At 43.9% G+C, this 16,821-nt stretch overlaps 1 protein-coding gene across 3 annotated transcripts in view; it reads left to right on the top strand.

Moving 5' to 3' along the window:
• Positions 1-8,589, top strand: part of PDZD2 (PDZ domain containing 2) — a 226,564-nt gene extending 217,975 nt beyond the window's left edge. For all 3 annotated transcript variants that reach the window (XM_084832043.1, XM_084832042.1, XM_084832044.1), the window contains 4 exons: positions 3,133-3,234; positions 5,691-5,955; positions 6,651-6,785; positions 8,423-8,589. In XM_084832043.1, coding sequence (XP_084688169.1) covers positions 3,133-3,234; positions 5,691-5,955; positions 6,651-6,785; positions 8,423-8,589 — 669 coding nt within the window. The remainder of the gene's footprint in view (positions 1-3,132; positions 3,235-5,690; positions 5,956-6,650; positions 6,786-8,422) is intronic.
• Positions 8,590-16,821: the final 8,232 nt, after the last annotated feature.

Genomic DNA, 16,821 nt, shown 5'->3' with positions numbered 1-16,821 from the left:
TGGATTCTGCACGGAGGTGGAGGTAAGTCTTCCATTTCGCCACGGACTCTGGCGGGCCGGATTCTTTAGAATTCGGCCTCATGGGAGTCTGTGGCGGAATTCTCCGCCATCCCTACTGGTGAGTTCTGCAGAAATACTAAGCATGAATTTTGTTCCCAGTCAGAAGTTATCAAATGCACTCTTAAGTATTTTCACATGGGATTTTAAGAGAGATTATTTATTCATGCCCATTTGTAAAATCCAAGAACTCAAATATTTATGAAACTGAATGCTTCTTGGAACATGGTCCGTGTCTGCATACTTTCTCACATCTGGTCTTAAGTCCAAAGTGGCACAGAGGCTGGAAAACATTATGTAATTAATAACACTGGCTTTCAGTCCACAGTAGGAAGATTCTCAGTCTTCTAAATTCATCTAAATCTCATCTTTCCGGACTGGTACAGTTAGGCAATACCCATTTCTGGAGCCTACCATACTGCAGCTCCAGCTTGTCAGGGGCTGCAGATTTCAGTCACTGGCTCCTTATCGACTGGGGTTGCACATCATGGCTACCTAGGGCTTGTTTAAATAAACCCTGAGTAGTTGTGAATGAGTGGGAGGGAGGGAGCATGCTGGCGTCTGGCCCCCCACCTGCTTTTGCTGAGCTAAACAACGTGCCTTGGTTGTTTAGCTTGGCATCCGAACCAGGAATTGAGGGTTGTTGGGGAAGAGAAGAGTTAGAACCTATGCTTTGTTCTTGAGTTCTAACACTGAGTTGTTTCTCCCTTAACAACCCACAATTCCATGTTTGGATGTCATGATAAAGAGCCCTGGCACAGAGTGTCCCTGGGTTGTTTGCTTCTGCTGTAGCCAGGCAGAGCTAATCTGGCAGTGAGAACTAGTACTACCTCACTCCCGCTTCATTCACAAAACCCATGGCTTAACAACCTGGGGGTTGTTGTGACATATGAAAGAGGTTGTGTACTGTGCCACCAGGCTGGCATCTCACAAGAGCAAACCTTCCATCTGGGCATAAGAAATCTTAGGACAGAAGCCTCCTGGCCGGAGAGCCAGGTGATCAAGAGGAACCAACCATTTCCTGCTTCCTCCTACAGGGCCAGTTCAACTATTAATGGCATCGCAGTGTAGGGGTAGCAGTGGCGGCAGCCCCCCTGGTTGTTCCTCTTGAGGCCCCTGGCCCTTCCCTCTATTGGAGGACAACATTCTGTGTGTTAGGCAGCCTGTTTTACGGCCTCTAAGCTAGCTTGCTGCCCTCAGGTGCAGCGCGGGACACTGTCCCAACGCCAGTGAAGTAAGATTCAACTGCCAGCCTGGTACAGCTTCTGTACATGGACTGGGGTTGGGGGAGATTGAGAGAGAGACTTCACCTCGTACTTCACCTCAGGCAGCAAAATGTTTTGGGCCAGGCCTGCCCTGCTTTATTAATATTGGAGCTTGTTGCTGCTTTTCAGCTGGAGCAGTGGGTTGCCCCTCGAGGAGCCTCTTGCCTCAGCCTCTGTGCCCATCTGTGCCCCCTTGGCTGCCTGCCCACTGTGGGTCACTTGATTGCCTACATTGGCCTCACCCTGACACAGCTACTTCTATGGGTCAAGCTACAGCACCATTAAAGAACAAAACGCTGAGCTGTCTCAAAGGCGCATCCAAATTTTATTTATTCCATCAATTTCTATGCCAACCTTCAATTTAAATATTCCCAATCACCCTCACCCCTACCCCCTGCCCCAATAAATGATGGGTTGTATCCACTGATGGCTTTGTCTTTGCAGAAAGTGCTCCAGAAGTCAGGGCATCCAATTTTCAGTGATCCCCCCTCCCCCCGTTGACTGCAGCCCTCCAGGCTGTACTCCATATGGTTCTGGAAGGTCCCCCAACCAGCTTTGGGGGGCTTAAATGGGTAGGAAATTGGGTGCCATGCCTTCTGCAACTGGAGCTGCTTTCTTCTAAGGTGTGGGTGGGCAGTGTCTGGGGGAGTGAGGGGCTGCAACACACACACCCTACCCCATTTGCCACTGTTGCCACTAACATTGCCACTGGATTTGTTGCTGTGGCAGCGGTGGCAGCAAAAGAAGTGATGATTTTGCAAGCAAAAGGCACAATTCTACTTGCAAAGTAGGCATGCGCTCCCTACACACTTCCTCTGCTGGCAAAATCGCTGCTCTTTTTTTTTGCCAGCACAGCAATATTAACAGTTGAAAGCCTGGGTAAATGAAAAGTGCCAAATGATGGCAGGGTAGGCGCCAGGCAAGCCTCCCTGGGGAGAGACTTTCATAAGCAGGGTGCCACCACTGAGAACCCTCTCCCCAGTCACCACTTGCCTTACCTCTGATGGCTGGAGTACCTGGAGATGAGCCTCTAGTTATCATCTCACAGCTCATGGGTGGGCTGGCGTGGCGGTAGGGACTCCTTCAGGTATCCTGATCCTCAACTGCAGCCTGTGAAGATGTTTCAGAACCAGTGAGATAAGTTCCCACCAACTAGTCCCAGTCAGGCATCTTGCAGTTGTATTTTGCACTAGCTGAAGTTTGTGAAGTTTCAGAGGCAGCCCTATGTGCAGCACACTGCAGTAATCTAACCGGGAGATCTTGAAGAGGAATGGGTGCATGTATGCACTGCCCATCTGTTCTTTGCAATCCACATTGGCCCACTACTCTCTCCTGACTGTCCTGAATACCCTTTCCCACCTCTTTGCTTTCTGCAGCAACTCTCCAGCTCCACTTTTAGTAGTCAGTGGAAGGCCCTTTTGCACATGCTCAGAGACACATTTCACTTTATTATGAACTGTACTCACAGCTGGGCCATGACACTTAAAATCGGTCCCAGGGCTGAACCCTGAGAAGGCGTAGCTCAAACTGGGTTCTGATTTGGTTGGCTCCTTGCGCTCTACATGTTCCATAACTAAAGTTAAAACGTCTCTCTCTATCCTTCCAGAGCAACTGTCTTAATACTTTGAAATCATAGCTATATTAAATAAAGATTTTACATTCTAATTCTTTTAACACCCAGAAAGCACTTGTTTAAACCTGGGGGCTCTTCTCATCTTCCAGGTACTTTGTGAGTTCTGTTAGCGTTTCTTTTGGATTTTAAACTTTGAATTTTTCTTCTTTGCCTTTTTTTTTAAATTTTTTTTGTCAGAGCGAAGAAGATGTTTACTTTGTAGTCTTGAATAAAGAGGAAGGATCCGGCCTGGGATTTAGCGTTGCTGGAGGAGTAGACCTGGAACAAAAATCAATCATCGTAAGTGGTGACTGCATCTTTCTCATAAGTGGGTTGCAAAGCCAGCTGGAAATTAGATCAAGTGCTCATTTATCAAGTCAGTCCCCAGCCATAAAGCCCTGTTGCGAACGGCTGCTTGCGTCGTTTTGAATACCATCTGCTAATGCGATCAGAGAGGGAAGTGGGCCCGGGCGCCGAATAAACCCTGATGCACAATATTGCTGAAGAGGAACCTTGGTGATTGCCTCAGCCACGCGTCTTGAGAATTTAGGGTTTGTGAGATCAGCTACGTCCAAGTCCCGATGATCATCAATCATATGCCCTTTTATTCCAGTGATTTGCAAATCATGCACTGGGGCACGCCCCTGTGCCATGAGAAAGCTTCTAGTCTGCCGCAAGAAAATAAATTCATTAAATAACAACAGGCTCCCATGAACTCAAGGCACCCCCCCCCCCGCAAGTTTCAAGGTCATTGGTTTGCTTGCAGCATCAAACTCTGTTTTCTAAACCAATTTTAAATGCTACTTAAGTAAAAGTTTGTCAGAGCTGTCTCAGCCTCAGACCAGAGGAAGTGAGTGTTAGCTAGACGAAGCTGGGCTGAAGCTTTCTGACCAGCTTTTTGGGCCATTAGTGCAAACAGAAAATAACCCAAGGGGGGCAGGTTGGATGGAAAACTCCCCAAAGGTTGGGAGGGAATGAAAAATACCTGAGAATTTCTAGGGCAGGGAGTAAGTTACCCTTGTTTTTTTAGACGTACATTTTTTTTAGCCAAGGTGTGTGTGTGTGGGGGGGTCTTTTTAATTTTTTAAAAGTCTTTTACACTTTCTGAAGCCCCCATGAGGCTTCTGACATCTTTCCTGACACATTTCTGGGTCCAGAGTGCCCATGGGGACAACACTGTCCCATAGCGTTATTCTCATGGGCATTCTGACTTAGCCCTGAGGAACTCAGCCAGGACCCTCACTACCACTACAAGAGGCTGAGAGTTGTTGTTGCTTTAAAGGGGGTGGGGGAAAGCTCACAGCCACCTCATAAAAATAAGTTAAACAACCCCCCTTCCCCCAAATTATCAGAATTTCTCCCACCCCTAAAAGCAGCTAAAAATGTCCCCCTTTTGCAGGGGACAAATGATCCCGGAAAGGCGAGGAGAGATTTTTGGCTTATATTTACTCTTACCTAATTTCTGCTTCCTCTCAGGAAGCAAAACACACTCAGGCTGCATCTAGTGGCTCTGTCATATTCGTACAGAGCAGAGGCTGCCTACCACATCTCTGCATGATCCACTGCTCTGACCTCACCTCCATTTAAGCAGCCCCTGATGTAGACAGGTAATTCTGTGTCTTTGCATCAGGAGCAATCAGATCATTTGGTTGTTTCTGATGTGGAGACCCAACAGAACTGCCTGCCTCCAGAGGAGTCTGCCTGTTGCATCCCCACACGGATCAGTGCTCTAGGCTTACCTCTTTGTAATCAGAAGGTTGCATTCAGATTGGAAACACAGAAGTTGAGTAATAGCTGCACTTACACACTCTCTCACAATAACAGCTTTCAGATGTAGAAGTGAAGTGTAGGAAAAATATTTTCTAATTTTAATTCAGAAAAAGTGTACCTCACCCACTAGAAGTTTGGAAACACTGCCTTACTATCATAGTCAATATTTTATCTGGCTAGTTTGGTTGGATTTGTAGCCTGGCTTATCCCTAGATCTTAAGGTGGGTAACACTTCCATATTTTTTATATTCTTACAATAGTCCAATTAGAATCAGGGCTTGTATTTATTTTAATTTTATTTATTGTGCTTCTACCATGCTCAGGAACTCTGAGCAACTTACATATGGTTCCCAAGCAGTATCCCATCCAACCCACCCAGCTTACAGAGACAGACTGGCTTAGCTTCAGGGGTAGAACCACACTGTGTGCCTTGAGACCAGACAGCCACCATTTTGAATATTCGGGGCATGGTTGGGGCACACCGTAGCTTCTCATTACATGCAAACCCGCCGAAGGTGGATTGTTAGGGTGGTTGAAAAGCCACCCACAACCCTAGAGCAGCCCATGGGTTCTCGGTGGCTTGCCAACGACCCCAACAACTCACCCTTGCTGGGTTTGCACATAATAAGAAGCTACGCCGTGCCTGCCTGCACCCCCAATATTAAAAATGGTGCCCACCACAAGAAAGCCCACAGGGAAATTCACCCGTGGTGGCTTCTCATTATGTGTGAGCCTGAATGAGCCACGTCATTCCGTTACACTGTATATTATCTCAGTGGGGAAATGGGTAGGTAGGAGGATTTGGTGATGGGGGACCAGGGCACCCTTGAGCAGCTGCAGTAAAGCCCTTAGAGAGCTGCAGGCAGTCCCTGGCTCATAAAAGTACTCATTAATCAGTCAATTAATGGGATAAAAGGCAACTGCTTTAATCAACTAACAATTCTTTAACCAGTTGACATCCTTCATCCCAATGTATCCTCCTGAAGGTCCATCGGGTGTTTTCAAAGGGGGTGGCATCCGAGGAAGGAATAATCCACCGCGGAGACCTCATTCTTTCCATCAACGGCGTCTGTCTTGCGGGTTCCGTACATGGGGACGTACTCAATGCTCTTCACCAGGCACGACTCCACAAATACGCCATTGTGGTCATCAAGAAGGAGAGAGGTGGAGAAAAAAATTCTTCTTACGGATCTGAACAGTCTTCCCCTGGCAGACAAGCCTCAGTGGCTGCAATAATGGGGAGAGGAGCAGGTACAGTGTTGATTCAACTGCAGCTGGAATGAATTCACCCCAAGGAAAAACCAATTAGTGATGTGGCCGGGGGGTGGGGGAGTAGCCCCATACGTTTCATGTTATAACTGTGCATTTATGCAATTAGAAGGAGCTAGTGAAAATACACTCGAGTTTTTGTTTGGACTCCTTTGGAACCCAAAGAGCATTTTAAGAAGTCCTCAAGGCAGGTAGATGCTTAGATACTGCAGGCCCAACCTAACCTATTTGGAAATGAATTGGTAGGTTTCCACTCAGACTAACTGGAAATCAGATCAAGCCTGTCAGATGTTGGTTTATGAACAATGTAATAAATATGAACGTTTTAGCATTTCATTCCCAGAGACGTTTGGATTTACACACGCTTTTGCAATCCAAGATCAAACTATTCCAACAGAATAGCTGGAACTCTGTGCCAATAGCTAGAAAGGATCCCAAAATTATAATTGTCTGTTTATTAATTCCAAACAATGGAAATGGCATAGGAAAGGAAAGACTGCGAATGACGATGTATTCCTCCTGAAAGGCTGGGAAGCAGGGTTATCTGTCATGTTTTGTTGGGGACTGTCTAGCGCTTTCCTTTGGCATGATCTCTCAGTGGGGGTGACTACCCAAACCTTAGTCGTGAGAACACAGTTGAATCAGTGCTCTGCATGGTTCTTTTTCTCCCCCTGAAGGTCCAGGTGGAGAGCCAAATGATGCTGTTTGTGTTGAACTTCTGAAGACTTCTGCTGGCTTGGGATTCAGTCTGGATGGAGGAAAAGCATCTATCACTGGAGACAGACCTTTGCTTATCAAAAGAATTTTTAAAGGTGCTTGGAAAGCTGTTTTCCAGAGCCCCCGTTTGGCAGTCCTTCCATTGGAGGCGATGAACTATGGCTATAAGCAATAAATGTTTATTGTATTGTATCTATTGGGGGCAGGGGGAGTTGGCAAACACAGTATTGCTTCTCTTTTTGGAGGGGAGTGACATCTTTTTCACTGCACCGCCAGGCAGTTAGCAGCTACTTTGCTTGTTTGGTTGTTTTGTTTTGTTTAATGCTTCATTCATTCATTCATTCATTCATTCACTCATTGATTTTGTTTCTATACCACCCAGTAGCCAAAGCTCTCTGGGCAGTTCACAAAAATTACAACCCACAAATACAAGATAATAAAAACATAATATAAAATCTTTAACATACAAAACTTTAAAACAGTTTAAAAGAGCTAAAAACCCAGTTACAATAAGATAGTGGGACCTGATAAAACAATGGATATAAATGCCTCATCGTATGCCATCAAATGCCTGGGAGTAGAGAAAAGTCTTAATCTGGTGCTGAAAGGATGACAATGTTGGTGCCAGGTGGATCTCAGTGGGGAGAGTATCCCACAGTTGGGGGGCCAACACTGAGACGGCCCTCTCCCTTGTTGCCTGCCTTGGAGAAGGTACTTGGAGGAAGGCCTCAAATGTTGATTGTAGTGTCCAGGTAGGTTCATGCTTATTTTCTTAATTTCCAGAGCGGTAGCTGATAGGCTGCAATCCTGAAAGGCTGGACTGAAGGTAGTTCAGTATTTACTGGTTGATCTTTGGGTGGTTTGCAGCAGATCGATAAGGATTACTTATTTCCAATAGTTTAACAATAGCAAGCAAAATTCGAAGTACATTTTTGGGTAACAAGTGGTGAAGGGCATAATGGCACACTCCACGCATGACTACCAGCCCCATGATCTCTGTCCCCAAATGATGCACTTTACATGGTCCATGCTTCCCATGGGGCCATGCTTCCATCATACCATACAGGGATCATGGGACTGGCCACCCAAGAAACAATCAGTCATGGGGCCTCTCCTGGCCTTCTTTCCTCACTCCGCTACCTGGCAACCCTTCCCCAAGGAAAGATGTATTTTTTGGGAAAGGAGGTGGGCGCTGGCGGTGAGGTGGTGAAGAAGGGTGTGAGCCAGTTTGAGTTTGGCCTAGTTCAAAGAAGGGCTGGACCAAACTCAAAATGAAAGTGATTCATTCAAACGGGGGAAAGCTTGCATTTTCACCCCACCACCACCCCGGCCGCCTTTTTTTCAGTTACTTGCCTTATCCTAGTTGGGCCTCTTTATTCTCCTCGGTACATGTTTCTTTCATCACCAACTTGAGGTTTGTCTCCCTTTTTGCCTTCCTCGCCTTGGGCAAGTCCTGTCCCTCAGACTCCGTTCCATCTCTGAAAAATGGGAAGTTAAAACCTTCGAACACCATATACATTGTAGCACAATTTACAAATTAAAAGCATCCTAGGAACGATGAACAGTGATTAAAATTCCATAAAGCCGCTGTTACTACAGCGAGTGTGTGCTGTTGTGTGAATTGTAATGAATTACGTTTTAGAGGTGGAATTTCTATGGAGTTTAGAAATCAAAATTACACTCTCGGGCTTCTTGTGTTCCTTCTTTCCTGACTTTAAAGTTTTGCCAACAGGTGGCGCTGCAGAACAAGCTGGAAAACTGGAAGCGGGGGACGAAATTCTTGCCATTGGTGGGAAATCGTTGCTTGGACGCATGCATTACGATGCCTGGAACATCATCAAATCTGTCCCGGAGGGACCAGTTCAGTTGCTTATCAGAAAGCATCAACCTCCAGCATGATGTGTGCAGTACTGTTGAAATTAACTGAACCTTTTGAACACACCCTTCTACGTTGTGTGTGCCAGAACGATTACATGCATTGCAGGAACCGAGCCTTGTTGACTACGTGACATGTACATCAGAATACTTAAATCAGCCAAGGAACATCAAGATACATAAGCCAGGAATATATCCCAGTCAGTGCACTGCTGTTTTATAAATGGCACCATTCCCCCTGCCCTCAGGATCCAAGAAGGTGCCACATACTTTCCCCATTCACTGCATGGACTTCTGTGTATCTGAATCTCCTTGCTGCCATTCTGGAGACCTAGCCAGTCACCTGCGTGGAAGCTGCACCAAAACAAGGCTGCTGTGTTTATGGCTATGTCTCGGACTCAATACAAGGACTCTGCTTGGGGACATGTGAGGTGAAAAGACTCCCGCTGAGCATGTGCAGAGTGCCTCTGGCACCTCGCTTGGGCAACCCCAAATGACCTCACACATCTGAGACCATAGGCGAAAGGAATCTTAAGTCAGAGGATGTGGCTGTGGGGAAAACCCGAGTCCCGACGGCTCTCATTTTATAAATTAATTACTGGCTGTGCATACCCTTTGCTTTCACCACATAGACGCCGCACAATAAATGGCACTTTGCATAGATTGCATGGGAAAGCCCCATAGCATATACAAAAAGACTCTATCTGGATTCTTCCGGCTACACTCAGAGGATTCAAAAATGTCTTCTTTGCAACCACCCAACCGTTCCGCTGAAAAATTATTCCCACCACCTTATGGGGACAGGCCATAGCTCAGTAATGGAGAATACTTGCTTTGCATGCCCAGATTCAATTCCTGGCATCTCTGGTTAAAAGATCAGAGGCTCCAGAGCTGCGAAAGGCCTCTGTCTGAGATCCGCTGGAAAGCTGCCGCCACTCAGAGCAGACAATACTGGGCCAGGTGGACCAATAAGCCAGCTTCACTTGTTCATTTGGGAGCCACTGGCCATGAAGGTGCCTCAGGTTTTATGGTGATTTCATCCTCGTTCTCTTGTTGAACTATTAGTGCTCAAAGAAGGACACGTGACATAACTTTTATAACTGGAATCTCTTTATCGGGAAATGTTCAAGACTTTGGCAAATCTGGGTGGATTTTTAAAAGTCAACATGATTGACTTTTGTCTGCCCTTACAAATTTTTACACTTTGCAGGCTAGGAGTTGAAACTTGCCTTATGTCTGTGACAACAGGAGCTTTCTGGCCATATCACCTGGTTCCAATTTCAGCCGACTTGTGGGTCCAGCATGCATTTAGTAAAAATGGGAGAATGTCTGGCTCAACCTTGCTATTCTTCCAAGGGTTTTTCTTTCATCCAAATGGCTTGAAACAAGTATATACGTTTATACACAACCTTGTTAAAATCACAACGAAAAATGTTTCCTCTTTCCCTAACCCAGCAAAGGCGATCTCTGCTCTGAAGCAGCCTTCCACATATATAGCAAACCTGGAAGCATTTGTGCATCTGTTGTTGCATTGCGATGCTCATCAGAGGTCTATTGAACTGGCTGGAACGTGAACCTTTCTACACAAAGCTTCTATTGTGTGCTCATGATTCCTCACTCACAGTAGTTTGCGGGTCCTTTATATGACCTTGTCATCCTCCAGAGCCTCTCCTGTGCTTTGCAACCATTATCGTGGTTGTTCTTTTTCCCAAGTGAGGAAAGTCTGGTATTTTTCTCAATGGCATTATAGAAGCCTTATGTGTTTGCACAGTTCCACTATATCGCAGTGCCACCTAGTGGTTGTGTAATAGAACCCATAGAAAGCCAGAGAAAGAAATCCCCCGGAAAAACACACACATGTAAAGTAGTTTATCTTAATCCTGCAAAGAATCCAGAAGCTGAAGCCTTGGTAAAGCTGTGAGCAAAGGGTTGGATGTGCCTGATCTCGGAAGCTAAGCAGGGTCAGCCCTGGTTAGTACTTGGATGGGAGACTGCCTGGGAATCAGGCTTCCTGCATTGAGCAGGGGGTTGGACTCGATGGTCTTGTAGGCCCCTTCCAACCCTATGATTCTATGAAAGTTTTATGAAAAGTCCTGTGTCTTTTAACACAGATGGATATGCACACCCTGATCCATAGCCACCACTTGTTATTCATGACTAGTTTTCTGCTACAAGAGCTATATCGTAGAAAGTATGTGTGTAGTTCACAGTTAATTTAACAAACAAACATCATAATGCATACACTCCCCAGAGCCTCATATGCACTGATCTTGAATGTTCCATACATAGTCAAAGTACATGTCTGACAGGCCATTTTGATGTGAAAAGTATTTTAGGTACAGAGGGTTCAAAATACTGGCCGTCAGAATAGTGTTGTTGTTTTTAAAATAAAGCAGAGGGATTGAAAAAATATATACACAGGTGTCAACACAAAGCAAGATAATAATCCTAAATAGATAAGGAGAGAAATTGGCTTGTAGGGGGCTAGGCCTGAAAGACAGCATATGAATACTGGAAATTAGATACATAGTTTGTCCCTATTGCCTTAAATTGGTGTGTCAGTATCAGGGATAGATCCAAAATTCTAGAACTAGACAATGGTGATTTTCTTTTAAATCCAAATGACTTTTTATTTAGCCATTCCAGCCTTACATCCTGTGTGGATTTTATTTTATTTATTTATTTGAATACATACTTTGTTTACCAGAAGGACTTGAAGGAAGCAATTCCAATCAAGCATTCCTATGTTTCCTCCATTTTTCTTAAAACTGAAATATACTTTTAGTAGTGCTTAATGCTAGTCACTCAGCAAGATTTATTTCTTACCCCTTTTAAGAAAAATAAAGATAATCCAGGCTAAGAAAGAGTTCTGTACAAGTTGTAAACCTTGTACCCTGCTTTGTGAAAGTTGGTCCTAATGAAATATTACTTTACTAATTTCAGAACTCTACACACTCCCTCTAGGCTGTCTATAAAAAAATGGGTGATTTGATTCAGTAAAAATAATGCCTCCAATCCAATGCTTTGCACATTGCAACCCGCTTACTGCATCCCATGGGACTCATTTAGAAGAATGGAGTACAACGCTAGTCCCTGTGAAGTTTCATGGGTAAGGGGGAGAGATATTGGGGGGAAATCTAGTGTGGTGTGGTGGTTAGAGTGTTGGAGACCCAGATTCTAGTCCTCACTCTGCCATGAAGCCCACTGGGTGACCTTGGGCCAGGCACTAACTCTCAGCCAAACCTACCACACAGGGTTGTTGTGACAGTAAATGGAGAGGAGGCGGATCATGTACGCTGCCTTGGGCTCCTTGGAGCAAAGGTGGGACTCCACTCCCGAAACTTGCCTTCTATTTATTTGACAGGGCCTGTATGTGACAGTTCAGAGCATGACAAAAGGCTGGCTTGGCTGGCTATTGTATACATACATATTTATACAGTTCTGATTTTGTTTTTAATTTTCAATTACTACCATAACAGTGTTGGTTTTGTCCTTTTTCCTAACCCAGTATTTAAGGTTTATTAAAATGCTGACAGCAAGAAGCACCCAAATCTTTCATCCTCATTAAGGATGCATTTAAAAACAGGAAGATATTTCATGTGAGCATTCGCCATCAGGAACTTGACATGTATCTGGAAAATGAGGCGTAATACATTGCAGTTTTATTGACATTCATTTGGGAGGACGAGCCATTACAAGAGAATTATTCAGAACATATTCAAACTGTTTACAGACACTCTGTTTGTCAGACACAAGCCTACAGCAAAAGTGAGGATTATGTAGTAAAATGCTAAATGCGATGTAAAAGTCACGACGGATTTAACTTTTATGCTGGCCTGTTAACTTGTTCTAAATATAAAAGATCTGTTTCTCTATTACTGTTTAGCATTTAATTTGATTTAATAACTGTAATTTTTGGTGGATCATGCCAAACCCTGAATGCTTTTATTGATGCAATAGACCTGAAATTAGCATATTCATCATCATCTTTATTATGGTCACTGACCAGACTTTATATTACTGACACTGACCAGACTTTGAACATACAAAAATACAAAGAGTCTACAAACACATTCGGGAAATATACAGTAAAATCAGTTCTGAAGAGATCTTATTCTTATAGCATTCAAGAAGAATTTAGCAAAAGCCTCGATTGTATCTCTATCCTCTGTTGTCCTAAAACAGTAGAGAAGTACATTTATATCTGATCTAGTATCAGACAGTAATTTCTCTCTAATCTCTATATAAAAGGAGCAGCAAAGTAAAACATGAATAACTGATTTGATTTCATTCCTTCCACATGGGCATATATGATCTAAAAGGCTAGTTTTCTGAAACCTCCCTTGAAATTCACATATTATAATTTCTCAGAAGCTGTGTGGAAGACACATTCCTCCTATAATAGGAAACCCACTTTCTAGGAAACTAGTTTAGCAAGGAAATAATGGGTTGGATCCAGACTTACACTCAGTGGATTGGCAGATCCTACATCATGGAGCATGTTGCTGGGGGGGCGGGGCAGCAGGTAGCAGGAATTGGATAAAATTGCTGCCCTGCTCACTTCCTCCTGCAGGAAGTCTCTGCTAGATACCAGTTCCCCAACAAACAGAAGGATCCCTTCCATAGAGGGGCAGTATGGATCCAGTCCAATGAGTCAGATGCCACAGATCAACTTTGGTGTGTGGGGGGGAAATTCATGTGTACAATACGCAAAAGTAAAGGTGAAAGTTGGGAGGACACTTGGTAGAAAACTAGAATGAAAGGCCTTGATTAGTCAAACAGTAGATGAGATAGTAAACTCGCTTCTGGATTGTATCATTTCAGACTGCAGGTGGAGAGATCATACGTGACTGCTCTTCTATACAAAAAATATTTCCCGCAGTTAGAAAACTAGATGTCAGGAAGAAGAGTTCTAGCCTAGCCATAACCTTGACATGCTACCTTTCTATCTGTAGGGGAGGGGTTGTTTCTGTTTTTGTAAGACTCTTACAACAATGGGATCCACATGCCCACTCCCTCCCCTGTAATCTGACATGGTGCCAAGCCAGGCACAGGTTTACTGCCTCATCAACTCTTGTGTGAAGTAGGCCAAAATTTTAGCTACATTTGTGTGTTGTTTTTAAGTGTGACACACTATTTCCTGTATGATATTGTACATTGACACCATTATTTATATAAATATATATCCTTCATGTCAAGAATGTTTTTAAATGCCTTGTTGTAATAAGAGAAGTGCAATAATATGAACTAGACTGTACATTTTCCAGATGTTGCTTTGCTCCGTTTATGTAAATCGGCATCTCAGTTAAATCCTTCTCTTTCCCTTCACCCCAGTTTTTTTTAGTGGTTTTTGGAAAATAAATATGATGCTTACTACTTCTATAGGTATTTGTTTTTTATGTGCACTGAGATGTAAATATTTTGAATGTACTACTTAAGTTTCTTATGTGTTATTCACCTTATTGGGCACAGGTGGGAAACTTGTAGGACAAAACATCTGGAGGTCCACAACTCCCACCAATGCTCACCACTGGCTATGCTGGCTAGGGCTGATGGGAATGGGAGGCCAAACATCTGGAGGGCCACATGTTGCCCAACCCTGTTATGGGCTTGGTCCTACTTAGAGTAGACTCACTTAAATGAATGGGACTTAAGTTTGACTAGCATTGGATATAACCCATAGACTGGGGATTATGAGGTCGTTGTTGTTGTTCAGTCGTGTCCGACTCTTTGTGACCCCATGGACCATAGCACGCCAGGCCTTCCTGTCCTGCGCTCTCTCCCGGAGCGTGCTCAAGTTCATATTCATTGCATCGCTGATGCTATCTAGCCATCTCATCCTCTGCCGTCCCCTTCTCCTTTTGCCTTCAGTCTTTCCCAGCATCAGGGTCTTTTCCAGAGAGTTTTCTCTTCGCATTAGGTGGCCAAAATATTTGAGCTTCAGCTTCAGTATCTACTCTGCAGTGGTTTGATTGTTTGATGGGCTGGGGACTAACTGCAATGCTAGGCAGAGTTTGGTTTCAGTGGGATTTGATGTGCCTAAATGGCATAGCATTGGTGGTGTGCTCAAGTTTCCGATGTACAGAACTACACATACCTGGGTTGCATGTAACAATAACCCATGGGTTGTTAAGGCCATGTGAGACTGAGTGAGTGCACTGCCTCCCGCCCACTTTTCACTTCTGCTTTGCATCTGGTTTAGAAAACAACCCATGGTTTGTTGTTGGGTTGAAATTGTGGGTTGTTGAGGGTGAAACAATCCAGAGTTCCGGGTTTGCACGTCACACTGAACAACCCAGGAACAGGGGAGTTCCTGAGTTGTTTTCTAAACTGGATGCAAAGTGGAAATGACAAGTGGGCAGAAGGCTGCACACTCACTCATTCCCTCAGCTGTGACCAACCGTGGGTATTAATTAGCCCACAGTTGGTCATTATGTGTGAACGGGGTCAAACAGTTAAGCAACACCTCCGATGATCTTCCCAGGAAATCTACAGGAAATGTTACCCCCCACATACCAAACACATGCTTTAAAAAAATCAAGATCACCTACAAAAACAAAACACAGGGTAATACTCCAAAAGGAGTAAAATATTCAAGCGCTCCCCCCCACCCAAGCAAGAAACCTAGACCATTTAACAGCCTCTCTGAAAACACACACATAATAGAAAAACCACTGATAATGGAGTAGTGGTTATAAAATATGGCATTCAAGCATTACCCTGCCTGAATAATATTTTCTTAATCTGTATCAACATACTAATTCCTGGGCAGTCAGGTAACCACATGGGACTTGGGATAATGCAGATCAATTGCATTTTTGTAGGCTGGACTCATTTCTACTCAAAAGGGGGTATCTGTCTAATATTCTGAGCTTCAAAGATTTTGTACTATTTTTACAGGAAGAGTGCAGTCTTCTACAGATGGCTCAATAGGGTAGATCCAGCTGTGCAAATCTGGACTGCAGATGTTGGTCTTTTTGGACTGATAGTTTTCAAAAGTTGAAATGTGTTGGTGTAAGGTGGCCCTCCTAATTGGAGTCTTAAATCTAGCCATGAGAGCTACTTCCCTGCTTCTTTTTTCACTAATGGTAGACAGGCTTGTGTCTTGCTCATTGCTCAGGAATAAGCTAAAAGAAAATGACCAGTTCCTTTAAAGGTGACAATCATTAGATATCAAGGAAACAGCATTTTATTTTTACTTATCTTGAAACTCGAGGGTGGGGGTGGATTGTTCTAATTCAAGCTACCTAAATTTGTATACATAAATTTTAACTGGGGTTCTGGATCGCTTCTGATGTTACCTTTTAAAAAAGACATGTAACACAAAAGTTTTTCATAAAAAGCCAACTGCATGTCTTCATCACATCAGAACATATTTTATCTCTTGAGGTGGTGAGGAGAGGTAACAGATGTGCAAGTGAGACTTGATCTTCTTTCTTTGAACTATGGGCTTGATTCTCCCAGAATCAGGCCCATAGTTGCAGTGGCAACAGAGTGGAATGACTGCACATCACCACAAAAATTAACTGCATCACCAAAACAGAAGGCAAAAGAGGACAGAGATTTTCATAACACCTGCATGTGCTAACTTATAGATATAGATGCAGGTTTAGAAAAAAGTTACTATGATTTAAATAGAAATACAACACATCTCAGCATAGTGGGTGACTTCTGTGCCTTCCTCCCTCTGTTGTCCAGTTGCTAACTGTTTTTGAACAACTTCAAGGCCTCCTCCTGCTCTTCCTTATCATCCTTTATCTTTAAAGGAGACTTGGACTGAATAGCACTTCAGAGGACTGTCCTCTATAAAGCACGACACACAGCCACTCTAGCAAAGTGCCTTTGCTGGCTAAGGACTCATTTGTGGCCTGTTCGGTTTCAGTTTCTCTTTCCTGATAAGGAAGGTAAGGGGGGTTGGTTGACTCACTCTGTGTTCAGGTCACAAGATGCTGCAGTCAGCCTGATTCTTTCCCTGACATTGTCACTGGGATTTTATCACTTCAGACTTTTCTGGAACTCTTCTCCAAAGGCAGCTCTCTCAAAATATGTGCTTAATTTGAAACCTTTAGTTGTATTATTTGGGAAGCCTTTCTAGAAAGTTTTCTCTTTAAATGTCCTGGGCCATACTCTGAACTGAAGGTGCATGAAGCAGCAATATTACTTGAGCTAAGCTGGTCAGTTTAGCATCTGGATGGGAGGCAGCCTGCCACCTTATTTTCCAGTATGGAAGAAAAGCAGAATACACATTTTAAAATC

This window comes from Heloderma suspectum, chromosome 2 (genome assembly GCF_057233095.1).
Source record: "Heloderma suspectum isolate Gila_16-S chromosome 2, 16-S_ref, whole genome shotgun sequence".
Taxonomy (NCBI): domain Eukaryota; kingdom Metazoa; phylum Chordata; class Lepidosauria; order Squamata; family Helodermatidae; genus Heloderma; species Heloderma suspectum.
This window is presented reverse-complemented; position numbering and strand designations above follow the sequence as displayed.